The sequence below is a fragment of the Eucyclogobius newberryi genome, unplaced genomic scaffold, assembly GCF_026437365.1.
Source record: "Eucyclogobius newberryi isolate DKJ021-1_F unplaced genomic scaffold, fEucNew1.0.hap1 SCAF_10, whole genome shotgun sequence".
Lineage (NCBI taxonomy): Eukaryota > Metazoa > Chordata > Actinopteri > Gobiiformes > Gobiidae > Eucyclogobius > Eucyclogobius newberryi.
Window position 1 is genome coordinate 23,295,136 of NW_027315724.1, and position 12,653 is coordinate 23,307,788.

At 43.4% G+C, this 12,653-nt stretch overlaps 3 protein-coding genes and 1 non-coding gene across 4 annotated transcripts; all 4 read left to right on the forward strand.

Annotated features, from left to right (window-relative positions):
* The first annotated feature begins 1,746 nt into the window (after positions 1-1,746).
* On the forward strand, positions 1,747-2,817 carry LOC140371066 (transcription initiation factor TFIID subunit 9-like). The gene has a single exon (XM_072458359.1). The coding sequence runs from the start codon at positions 1,762-1,764 to the stop codon at positions 2,800-2,802; it is 1,041 nt and encodes a 346-aa protein (XP_072314460.1). The 5' UTR covers positions 1,747-1,761; the 3' UTR covers positions 2,803-2,817.
* A 2,496-nt stretch (positions 2,818-5,313) lies between these two features.
* LOC140371075 (proton-coupled zinc antiporter SLC30A1) lies at positions 5,314-7,881 on the forward strand. The gene is made up of 6 exons (XM_072458370.1): positions 5,314-5,532; positions 6,043-6,525; positions 6,716-6,895; positions 6,977-7,218; positions 7,300-7,484; positions 7,575-7,881. Exons 2-6 carry the CDS (start codon positions 6,051-6,053, stop codon positions 7,783-7,785), a joined length of 1,293 nt encoding a protein of 430 aa, XP_072314471.1. The 5' UTR covers positions 5,314-5,532; positions 6,043-6,050; the 3' UTR covers positions 7,786-7,881.
* A 1,953-nt stretch (positions 7,882-9,834) lies between these two features.
* trnastop-uca (transfer RNA opal suppressor (anticodon UCA)) lies at positions 9,835-9,921 on the forward strand. The gene has a single exon. It is a non-coding gene; the product is annotated as a tRNA-Sec (tRNA).
* A 288-nt stretch (positions 9,922-10,209) lies between these two features.
* mrpl28 (mitochondrial ribosomal protein L28) lies at positions 10,210-12,325 on the forward strand. The gene is made up of 6 exons (XM_072463646.1): positions 10,210-10,325; positions 10,733-11,048; positions 11,141-11,293; positions 11,366-11,500; positions 11,886-11,972; positions 12,064-12,325. The coding sequence occupies exons 2-6, from the start codon at positions 10,764-10,766 to the stop codon at positions 12,157-12,159; spliced, it is 756 nt and encodes a 251-aa protein (XP_072319747.1). The 5' UTR covers positions 10,210-10,325; positions 10,733-10,763; the 3' UTR covers positions 12,160-12,325.
* Positions 12,326-12,653: the final 328 nt, after the last annotated feature.

The following is a 12,653-nucleotide window of genomic DNA, read 5'->3' on the forward strand; positions in this document are numbered from 1 at the left end:
AAGCTCCATAAAATCTGTTCCCAAACCCATTTCTTGAGTTTATACTTTGTGTCCGCATGGTCACTGTGGACCCAGTGTCATGTCGCTGAAAATATCTATATTGAACTGGAAAATATTTTAGTTTGAGGATAAAAATGTGTCTCCATTGGTACTGTTTTGTTTTTGTTTTCTCATGTTGGACAGGGTCATCTGAGCCTTTCAGTGCGAAAGCAGCAGCCACGGGTGAAGCTCAGAGCTTTGAGTTTGGCAGTAAGCCTCAGAAGGAATGTCCAGCTACCCAAACCTGTCTGCTGCTGTAGTAAAAATGTTAATCATAAGTATGTGGCGTTTGCAGCTTTTGGGACTTTGGTGTACAACGTTTTTCTCATGTAAAATATGCTCCATCTGTCTGGTGTGACCTTTTGTGTTTCATCAGGTTGAGAGGTTAGAGCATTTTTCATAAATTATATAATATATGAATCACAATTCAGCGATGTGAAGTGATCGCTCATTCACAAGTTTGGGTACTATGTGTAAGTAGTAGAAGCAGTAGCAGCAGTATAGTTCTAGCCCATGTGTACTTTCATATACTAATACTAATTTCACTTCCACATGAATCTTCAAAGAGACCTGTAGTCACTCCCAGTAGTCTACTCATTGGGCTTTGTGGGTCTCTCATCGTAATGTGAGGTGATTATGTAATTCAGCCAATACAATGAGGATCTGATCAGATAGAATTAGCCTCAGTCTGAAAGTGGGTGGGCCGAGCGATGTTCCTCTGAGGTATTTCTCTCACCATGGGGCTTAAGCAGGGAATGCAAACAGGATAAAAGCAGACAAGAGGATGCTGCACACCCATCACATGACTCCGATCTGAAAGGGGACGGGCCCCAGAACAGAGGGAGATGTGAAGCACCCTAAAGACCTCTTATCCCACTGAGGGTTGGGTTTGCAAGCAGAATTGATCCGATTTAAAAGGTAATGACCGTGGATTGACCGTTAACTAAGAGTAGGGAGGCTTGCGATACTCGGTCTTCCTCGATCAGAAGGAACAGATGACTCCAGTTCACACTTCGAACATTTATTGAAGGGAGCAGATATCGAGAGGATGTGTGGTTATCTGAAAAGAGAGAAAATCAAACTATGTCAGGAAACAGTCACAAACAGGTTGCATTGAATTATTGTGTTACACTGAATGACCACAAGTGGGAGCCCTAAGCTTATAAATATAGTTACAAATAAACCTTTCCAAGAAACGTGTCATAAAAATACAACGTAAACTGCACAATATATACATGAGGCACTATTTACAATGAAATATACAGGGGTAAAGGATTGAATTATGGACTTATATATAACACGTGGAGCCCAGTCGCACGCTATAACTTTAACAGCAAAACATCTGCGCTCTAACTTACAGAACTTCGACATTTATACACGGCCACAAACAATACTCACATCCAGGACTTTAGGCAAGGCAAAAACACTGGCCTGCCCCTTTAAGAGAGAGGGGGGCATTGTGGGTAACCGGAAGTGCGCTATTGGTTTCCGGTTGTGTTTTTTCGGTGCGCACGTGTGCCTGCCGCATGGTCTGCCGCCGCTGGTCCGTATGTCCCGCGTTCTGCTTCATTTACCCAAAATAAAATCGTTTTGCAGCGAGTACTGTGCCCGCTCTGCCTCTGCACCGCGGTTAGGAGTTCACTGGGGGAAGAAAGTACCACAGCGCAGTAACACACGGGCCTCGGCAGTGACGCGGTGGCCCAGTCCAACGCAGCCAAGAGGATGGTCGCCAACTGGTCAGGGACGGCTACAAACGTCACTTCGGCGAGACCGTCTTCACCGTGTGGCCGGCACCAAACTACTGCTAGAGATGTGGGAATGTGGCTGCCATCTTGGAGCTGGACGAGCACCCACTCATCATCTTCGAAGCGGCTCCCCAGGAGACCAGAGGCGTCCCCTCCAAGAAGGCTGACTACTTCCTCTGAGCAGGCTCGTGAGCACGTCCTCTGGGAACATCCTCGCCCGCCCCTCCATCTGCTACAGGGCACTCGGACTGAGAACCTGCCTCCAGCTCTCGGACCGCAGCCCGACCGAGCGCTCGCTGGGAGAGGCGGCCATCTTGGGCCCCCTTGTCGGCGCCAAAAAAGCGTCCCCAAAGACGCTCAGGCGATGATGCAGATCCTCAAAGACACGGGCGTCGCGGACTACGAGCCGCGGGTCATCAACCAGATGTTAGAGTTCACCTACAGTTACGTGACGACGATCATCGAAGACGCTAAAATCTACTCCACTCACGCCAAGAAGTCGACCGTGGACGCCAACGACATCAAGCTGGCCATTCAGTGTCGCATGGACCAATCGTTCACCTCGGCCCCGCCCAGGGACTTCCTGTTGGAGGAGGCTCGTCAGAAGAACCAGACTCGTCTCCCTCAGATCAAACCTTACAGCGGACCCAGACTGCCCCCGGACCGCTACTGTCTGACCGCGCCCAACTACAGGCTCAAAAGGGTGCAGAAGAAGGTGATGCCCTCTGCTGGTCGAATATCAGTACCGCGCCTCAGCGTCAGAGCAGTGTCCAGCCGGCCCTCCACCCCCACTCAAGGGTCCTCGGGGGTCTCGGTCTCTAAAGTCCCGGCTTCGGTCTTGTTGGCGTCTCAGAGGTTCACGGTTCAAATCCAGAGCGCTCAGAGCCATGCCCCCAAGACCACATCGGCCACGCCCCCCATTCTGATGAGCTCGTCTCTGATTGGACAGAAGACTCTCCTGATGAGCAGCAGCCTAAAGCGCAAACACGAGGACGACGACGACTACGACGCAGTCTAACTCGAACTCTTTAAGCTTTAAATAAAAGTTCCAGACTGGTACTTTTTGGATGATCGTGGCTCGTCTCCTGCATTTGAACTTTCACTTTTATAATTCAAAAGAAAATGTTTGTAATGAAAATACAGCGACACGAGGCTCCGCTCCTAACACAGTAATGACAAACAACGCACCTTGCACTCACTGCACTCTTCACTTTTTATTGCACTACATATTTTATTTGCGTACATATGCCTATTTCTAACATTATTTTAACTTGACTTACCTATTTTTTTATTCGGTAGCGATTCATTGTCCATTGTTTTGTATTCATTGTTTAATGTGTGTTTGTGTTGCATCGGATCACCAGGACAAGTTCCTATGTTTGTGATGTTTTGTTCAGTGACAAATGGCAATAAACCTCGTTCTGAGTAACATACTCAATAGGGAACTACAATAAACCCTGTTGCGTTATGGGAGGTGTAGTACTTTCACAGGATTTTTAACAGCCGTCCCTGTGTTAGCAGGGCAAATACACACATACTAAAGTCTGCTAGTCTGGAGAAATGCCAACAGATACTGCAGGAAGCTCTACCAGTTTGGTCACAGGGCGAACGTAGGTGCTGTCATTAACCTTAACTTCTGTGGCAACAACACCGTCTGATCCAGGGAAAACTTTAGTGATGGTGCCAACTGGCCATAGTCCTCTGGGGAGATTTGCATCCACTTATAACCACCTGTCCTACTGCAACATTGTCAGGAGATTTACGCCGTTTCTGTCTCAGCTGAAGGCCGGGGAGGTAGTTCTGGACAAAGCGCTTCCCGAAATGGTCACTTATCACCTGGCTGTGTTTCCATCTCCTGTTGGATAGAGCATCATGAGGCCCGTAGACAGCCTGTGGTAGTGCTGAGTCACGCCTCCCATTAACAAGAGATTTGATGTGAAGGGGTCTGCGTCCGCTACATCGGAGAAGACCTACACAAGAGGTTTAGAGTTTAAGATGCCTTAAACCTCTATCAACGTGGTAAAACAGGGCCTCTTCTGCCACAACTTAGTCCTTAGTCAGAGCCGACTTCAGCAACCTTATTTCCCTCTCCCAGCCTCCACCGAAGTGAGGAGCGTACGTGGAATAGTTGATTGTATGCTTGGCCAGCTGTTGCTGTAGTTCTGGGGTCATATTCTCAAAGGCGGTCTGGAGCTCGTTGTCGCCACCCCTGAAGTTTGTGCCTCGGTCTGACCACAGCTCATATGGCTTTCTCCTGCGTGCAATAAACCTGCGCAAAGACATAGAAGAGTCAGTGTCACGGTTAGGCAGGAGATCCAAGTGCACACATCTGGTGGTGAGTGGCACTTTCTCCTGCGGCCAATCTTCACCAGGTATGGGCCAAAACAATCCACGCCTGTGGACCAGAATGGTGGTTTGTACAGTCTCAGGCGAGATGAGGGAAGATCAGCCATTTTAGGAGTAGAAGGAGAGCACAGTACCAGTCAACACACTGGTACTGATGTTTCTTGATGGCCTGGCGTCCTCAGATGATCCAATAGGTGCGACGTAGCTCTGCATAGTCTCTCTGCGCCAGGGTGGAGGAGTTGACCATCATAGTGTTTAATAACGAGCATAGACAGGATGATCTGCTGCCAGCACTATAGGATGAATGCTGTCTGGGTCTACATCGGCTGCCTGATGTACTCGTCCTCCAACTCTGATTAGTCCGCTGAGGCTGTTGTATTCAGGAGATAGAGCACTCAGACGGCTGCTGGAGAATACAGTGTGGACTGTTCCGAGGGCTTGAACCTCCTCAGGAAAACTGTCCGTCTGTGCCTTGAGACGCTCGGCTGCAGTGAAGGGAGTGGCCTCCCCATGCAGGGACTGCTGAGTGGCCAGCACCAGGTTATCCAGCGTTGCATACTGTGCTGGATCTGGGAGGCTTGGGAATGCAGCGGTATGGCCACAAGATGTTGCCTTCTTGAGCTCCTCACTGCCACAGTCTGTGAGCTCTGTCGGGGTCTGTGGCCACATGTTCGCTGTTCGAGTCGGAAAGTGTGGCCCGTCAGACCAGCGGCTGGAGACAGTCAACTCTGCCAGATGTTTGCCTCTAGTGAGGTCAAAGTTCACATAATGTCACTGCTCTGGGGAAGTCAGCTCGTGGATCCCGCAGATTCGAGCCCCTACAGTCTGTCTGGTGTGACCTTTGTGTTTCATCAGGTTGAGAGGTTAGAGCATTTTTCATAAACCCTCAAATTATATAATAGATGAATCGCAATTCAGTGATGTGAAGTGATCGCTCATCCACAAGTTTGGGTACTATGTGTAAGTAGTAGAAGCAGCAGTATAGTTCTATCCCATGTGTACTTTCATATACTAATACTAATTTCACTTCCACATGAATCTTCAAAGAGACCTGTAGTCACTCCCAGTAGTCTGCTCATTGGGCTTTGTGGGTCTCCCATCGTAATGTGAGGTGATTATGTAATTCAGCCAATACAATGAGGATCTGATCAGATAGAATTAGCCTCAGTCTGAAAGTGGGTGGGCCGAGCAATGTTCCTCTGAGGTATTTCTCTCACCATGGGGCTTAAGCAGGGAATGCAAACAGGATAAAAGCAGACAAGAGGATGCTGCACACCCATCACATGACTCCGATCTGAAAGGGGACGGGCCCCAGAACAGAGGGAGATGTGAAGCACCCTAAAGACCTCTTATCCCATCGCTGAGGGTTGTGATTGCAAGTAGGATTCATCTCACTTAAAAGGTAATTACAAATGGCTATTTTGTTGGATTGACTGTTAACTAAGAGTAGGGAGGCTTAATGTATTAGTTGGCAATGCAATCATGATAACTTTCTGTCCTGAAAGTTAAAGTAAGAATAGACTTGCATGTCACTAAATATTTCAGATTTTTTTAGCATTTTGATGCTTTGATCAAGGCTTGTACATATATATTTTATTGTGGGTCTAAGGGCTCCTGTAATGGCGTGTTTCTGTTTTGGTTTCACTTTTAGACAGCATCCCTCATTTATTTTGTGATACAAAAAGCAAAACAAAAAGAAAGGAGCACCAAGTCTGAATTGAATTTATCTAACCAATTAAGAATATGACCAATAGTAGCCAAGTCCAAGTACTTTAGGCTAAACAAAAGTGTGTTCGTACATATGCTGAACTGGCCTACAGAGTGTGATATAAGTATAGTTTAAACCTGGGATATGCATGATCATATATTGCCTACATGAAACCTTCATTCTGCACTGTCTGTTCTTGCCCAGCAGTGACCATGAGGGGCCCTCACTGGACCGAGGTCGGGGTGACCACTGTGCTGCTGCTGGGTGAAATGGTCACCGGTCAGCTGTGCAAGTCCCCCATCATTGTACTCGACGGCTTCCACACGTTGTTCATGCTGCTAAACACACTTTACAATTCAATATTAAGTTTTTATCGTGAGAACCCTCTGGATCCTCGCTCTGCTTCTCCATCCTCTCACGTCTGTGTGGATTACAGGGCAATGAGAGCACAGCCCGTGGGAACCTTCATCTCCAATCTCTTTTTACTCAGCATAAATACAATATACATAACTGAACTGTGCAGTTTTGTGTTGGAACCGGTTGTGGTACGGCGCCCCCTGCTGCTCGTGGCCACGGGTGCATTTAGTCTAACTTTTAAGATGTTCCTGCTTGGACTCCAGTGGCCCCACGAGCAAAGAGGCCAAAGAGATCTGACAGGAGACTCTCACATTGAGATCAACCACAATGGTAAAAACACTGAATCTACTTTAGTCATTGCGAGTAGGCCCAGATATGACAGTATGATCATGTAGCCTGATAACTAACATCATTGCGTCGACTTAGTTCCATTTGAGCGATGAATGTGGTTGCTATGTCCAACTATAAGGACAGTGTTATACAACAACTGTGTTTATCATACCTCTTTTGGCTCCCACAGCTCTGATCGAAGAGGAGACGGCCCAGACGGAGCAGGGTGGAGCGTTAAACAACAATAAACCCAAAGGATGCGAGAGCTCACTGCACAATGCTGCTCTTACCATCTCTAACCCAAATACTGTCAACATCTCTGAAGACGTGACAGAGCATCACACCAATGGTACCTGTAGACAACACTCAAGTATGACTTCAATGAATGAAATGTTCAACTTTACATGATGTTGCCTTGATGATGTATAAAGTGGCACCTGTTTTCTTTTAGATAGTACAAATCCAACCACTGTCCAGCCGCCTCTGGAAAAGCCAGTAGCACACAGCCTGTTCTCATCATGGCTCCACATCGGCGAGACTCTTCTCACTCCATGTTTAGTCCTGGTGAATGGCCTGGTCACACTGAGCGTTGGCTTCACGTGGCTGCACAACTCAAATGGCCTTCTGGTTTACTTGGACTCGATGCTTTCCTTTTTGGCTGTTGTTTTACTCATTGCAAATACAGTACCACTGGTCAGTTTGTTGAACACGAGGTGCAAATGCCAAACTCTTTGAATCAAAAGCTGCGATACAAATGATGCCTTTGTTGTACAGGTCTTTAGACATGGACAGTTACTTGTGCAGTGCGCTCCTCGGCACCTCTCTGTGGAGGAGGTTGGGCAGAAGATTGTGGACATCCCAGGAGTCGAGGCCATGCATGAGCTCCATGTTTGGAAACTCACAGAGTTGTTTGTAGTGGCCTCAGTCCACGTGCAATGCTGCGCCTCTCTACAAAACAGGCACGGTACTCCTTTTAATGTTTTCATTCATTACTGTTTATGTTTAACTTGTGCTCTTGTGCTTTGTTTCTGATTGAACGCCCTGTGCAGATGTGCAGATGTGGTGTTGGAGGTCACCAAAGTGTTCCAGAGTGTGGGAGTGACCTGCAGCACTATTCAGCCTGAGTTTACAGAGGTAGCGACCTCCTCACGGCCCTGCAGCCTGGCATGTGGAGAGGCATGTGCTGGTCACATGTGCTGCTCTCATCTTGAACAACAATATAAGATCCTGATGACTGTGAGAACAGATGAAGAGCCCTGACAAAACATTATCCACACGAGACAATTCACTTCTGACACTGCAGCAATATTTCAACCGCATGTAACGCGTCGAAAAATAATTAAAAGATCCTGCATTAAAAAAAAGCAAAGTTTAAATGTGTTTTTTATTTGTGCAGTAACCTAATAATAAGAAAAACATTTAAGACAAAGTATCAAATACTAATTTTATCTTGCATATAATATTTGTGCTTTTTAGGCCTATAACATTAGAAACAAAAAGTGACATTTTAAACATAGTTTATTCCTGTTTATTAAACACATGTACTGTACAGACTCAATTTCTTTGGTAGCCTTTTTTCTGATTTCTGAGGAAGGCTACATCTAAATTGTTTTGAAGATAATAGAATACCGAGCAGTGATATTTCTGTACTTTGTGTGGTTAATATTCATATGACGGATGGTATGGTTGCTAATATGCAAATAATAGGGAATATTCTCTCAATAGTTAAACTTAAATCATACTTCACAATTATATATCCAATAATATATTAGCTAAGCCACAAAATCTTTGTTTTGAGCTAGGTAGGTTCAATGCGTGAGCTAAAACCTGCTTGAATGAGTTGGCTCATTTGTATTGTAAGAATATAACCTGCAGTGCAATGTTTATTACAGACTGCAGAGGGAAAATACAGTAAATCTAGAATCAGATGTAAATATCCTTGAATATGACCTGAACTGGACATAATTGCACATTCTCCTGATGACTAAATGAAAGAACAGAAGTGTGCTATAGGCCTGTTCAGTCTCCTCCAGGTTATTATCATCACACCTAGAGTTTAAAATGAAGCTGGAGCAGGTCAGAATTACATTAGAGCATTTGTTGTTTAACTGTCAAATATCAGACGTTGACCTGGTTTATGATAATTACTTATTTCTCTTTAACTTATTTCGAGATAGATAAAGTGATAGTTGTCAGTTTAAGCCATGAGAATAACATGACACCTTCCCATTTAAATGGCAAATTTGATCCCTCAAATATTTATAGTTCACCATAAAGATTTGTGAAGGAAAAACTATGTGCCTCATTTTTCCACGATCATGTAATCTTATAAAATATTTAATTCCGTCAAATGATTGAAACTTGTAAAAAGCCCACATTTAGACTTAATTTGACATTTGACAAATTTGACCGACTTTGGACAAATGGAAGGTTTATTTTTTAGTTTGTGTGCCCGAATTTTTTTTTCTTTGGATGTTTTCTGTTTGTTTTTTTAAAATGTGTGTGAATGTCTCTGGTCTTGTTTAATCTTTTTATTTTTTTTGAAAATAATTTAAAAAAGATAGTAAATCCAACATAGCATTATTATTCTTCTTAGGTGTTTTAGACTTTATTCCAGAGCTGACTCTTCTTCTTCTTTGGCGCTTCCGCCGTACATCTTAGGCTTTATTCTTTCGTATCCAAGTGTTCTTCTTCTTCTTTGGTGTTTTGTCTTGTCTTCTTTTCTTCTTCTTCTTCTTCTTCTTCTTCTTCTTCTTCTTCTTCTTCTTCTTCTTCTTCTTCTTCTTCTTCTTCTTCTTCTTCTTCTTCTTCTTCTTCTTCTTCTTCTTCTTCTTCTTCTTCATTTATTTTTTTTATTTATATATACTTTATTCACCACTCCACCGCCAACCATCTGAGAGTATGACATCATCAAATTCTAGAAACCTTTTCTCCCTCTTATTTCCCTTTTCACCATGATCATATTTAGGCTTTGGACTAAGTTAGCTTAGGTTAGACCAGAACAGTTACTTACAGTAGTTTACATAGATCTGTAGACTTGCTTATTGATATTAGAAAGGTGTTGACAGTTGACTTCCTACTCACCAACCAATCATAGCTTACCTGTTTTGCATAGACACAATCGAAAGAACAAACGTAACGATTGCTCGTGTAATTTAAACTCTTTTGTACAAAATTTAAGACATAAACATCTACTAACGGTTTACACTCTAATCTTATAGATGGTGGAAGTATTAAAATAGTCACACCATGACTGACAAAGCAGTTATTCAAGCTTGGTATATAAATGATGACGTACCTTTGTAAAGTGCCCGGATGAGCCTCGGTGGTCCGGGGTGCAGGCTTCAAACCTGTAGCTGCCTAGCGGCAGAGTGGTTCGATTCCACCTTTCGGGCGAAGACCACGACAAATTTACATTATATATAATTAGATACTGCATCTTGTTTGCTTTTACCATCTGAGCCAATCAACAGGGAAAGACATTTTGAACCAGAAGTTATTATTATAACAGCTTTATGTAATAAACAATAACAGCCACGCTAAGTTAGATTAATATATAACAAATACTTATTTGGCTGAAGACGCTACATCCGACAAGAATTATTGACAGCTCCTGGGAGCCAATGAACAGAGCAAATTCGGTGTGATTCAGCCAATGACGTCACATCCTACACTAGTGTGGGCGGGGACACTAAGCGGAAGTCCGTGTAGGCATGCGCGTGCCCTTGTGTAGCTCAGCCACGATCTGAGGAAAAACGATAAACTGCACAACTTTAAATTATGATCTAGTGTCATTTCTGGTAAGATCTGTTGTTTGTTTATGTCCTCTTACTTTTAAAGTGTCTTGTTCTTATCCAACTCGCTCTGCGCATGCCGCCGGAGTTTAAAGTGTCAGTGAAATATGGGCTTTTTTGGGTCTATTATCGATACATTTTCATGCATACTCATTTCATGTGTCGTTGACCACTTATTTTTCAGTTTTTTAAATGATTGTTAAGGTTAATCATTCTTTGGCCTATGATAAGTCAGGTTTTCACTGCATGTGTCCTCTGTATTTTGTTGTATTTGATCATCTGCATCTACAATCAACACACCACGTGACATATACCACCACAGAACAAACTCCTCTCACCTCAACACATGTTTTCAGCCCAAAAATGTGCCAATGACTTATTCTGAGATAAATGCTGATTTTATTTTCTTCTAGGATATATCTGCTGACAAGTCACAAACTGATTATGCCACTTCATAAATACCCTCCAAAAATCTGGAATGCATTAAAATTGAAGCAGGGCATTTATGCCCGCTTACCTAAACATTACATCAACTCCTTGGAGTCGAAGGAGCCTTCACCTGTCCACTTCAAGGCCCTGGGCGTAGAGTACAAGCTCAACCCAAAGACGGGGCAAAGAGAACGAGTGCAGGATGTGCCGATCCCTGTCTACTATCCTCCACAGTCCCAGGACGCTCTGTGGGGCGGAGAGGGCTGGATATCAGGCTACAGATATGCAAACAATGATAAGGTGATAAATCAACAAAATAAACGCATGAATAAAAAAAAAACAGTACCAACAGTCTTAAAACAAATGGCGTGCATATTTTGTTCTGTTTGCAGATGTCAAATCGTTTGCTAAAGACATGGAAACCACAGCTGTTTAAGCGAGAGCTTTACAGTGAAATCCTTGACCACAAATTTACCATAACAGTCACAGCCCGCACTCTGGACCTCATCGATGCAGCGTTTGGCTTTGACTTTTACATTCTCAAGGTAGTACAATATTTTGAGTTGAACAAAACATGCATAATTTCTCTTCTCAAAGTGGATAGTATCCTGTCACAGACACCAAAAGAAGACCTCAACTCCAAGCTGGGTATGGATTTGAAGAGGGCAATGTTACTTCGCCTGGCACGCAAAGATCAAGATCTTTATCCCCAAGACTCTGTTAAGAGGAAGAAAGTGTACACGAAGTATAAGGTAGGAATATTTACCCTAAACCAGTCTAAACCAGTGGTTCTTAATCTTTTACACCATGTACCACCAAAGCTTTATCTTTCCAAGGACCACCAGAACTAAACCCAAGACAATATAATTACTAATCTGGGGCTAAATAAGGGCTAAAACATGATCCAAGTCGTTTCATCCTAGAATTAACCCAAAGGAGGACATCAATGTGGATAAAATGTACTCAAAATGAAGCAAACACTAGAGCTGCAGAGGAGTCCTTGTACATGGTTTGAGCACAGTTTGAGAACCACTGCCCTAAACCGTAATCTATCTAAGTGTAGCTAAAATAAGTTTAACAAAGATATCAATAAGAGTCATTGTAGAGTAACTATATTTATCTATTGTGATCGAGCAGCAGTTTGAGATTCCCGCAGAGGAGGCAGAGTGGCTGGGTTTGAGCCTAGAAGAAGCTGTGGAAAAACAGCGGCAGCTGGAGCACAAAGTAAACTTTTCAGATTAACTGCTCTTATTCAAGAGCATAATGGATTTAGTTTAACCAACACACTCTTTGTCTTTCTTTTCTGGCGTTTCAGGAGCCTGAACCATTATTCAAAGCCAGTGTGGAGAAACTGGTTGAGGAGCTGCAAATTCAAAAACTGTCTGAGCCACATCTCATAGAAAAGAACTGAACAGACTTGCAGCGTTGTTGTGTCTGAAAGACGAGTTGTAACAAACCATTGCTTTTACTGAAGCTCGGGTGATTGGCTGTTATTGAAATATGACTTTAATTGTAAATACACTGTTGGATATTTAATAAAATCTGTATTCGTTTTTATTTAAACCCTCTCACCTGAACATATTTTCTGCTCGTTTGTAAATGGGTAAATAAATTACTAAATTAGCATTGCCTGCATCCTTGTGTAGTCCCAGAATAACTTAAATATAAAAAAACAATTATGAACTAAACAACTTAATAGTGGACATTAATTGAAGCTTTTTCCAAATCTGTTTTTGACCTCAAACCTAGAGAAAACCGTTATACACAGGACGTCGATGCAGTTGAAGTCTATGATGTGGAAAGATAAGGTTTTGGAGCCAACTGAGTTTCATTTTCATACTCAGCATTGACAGTTTTGTTGTACTTTCTGATGGGGAATCCCTCCTGGTGCAGGGGACTCCCGTG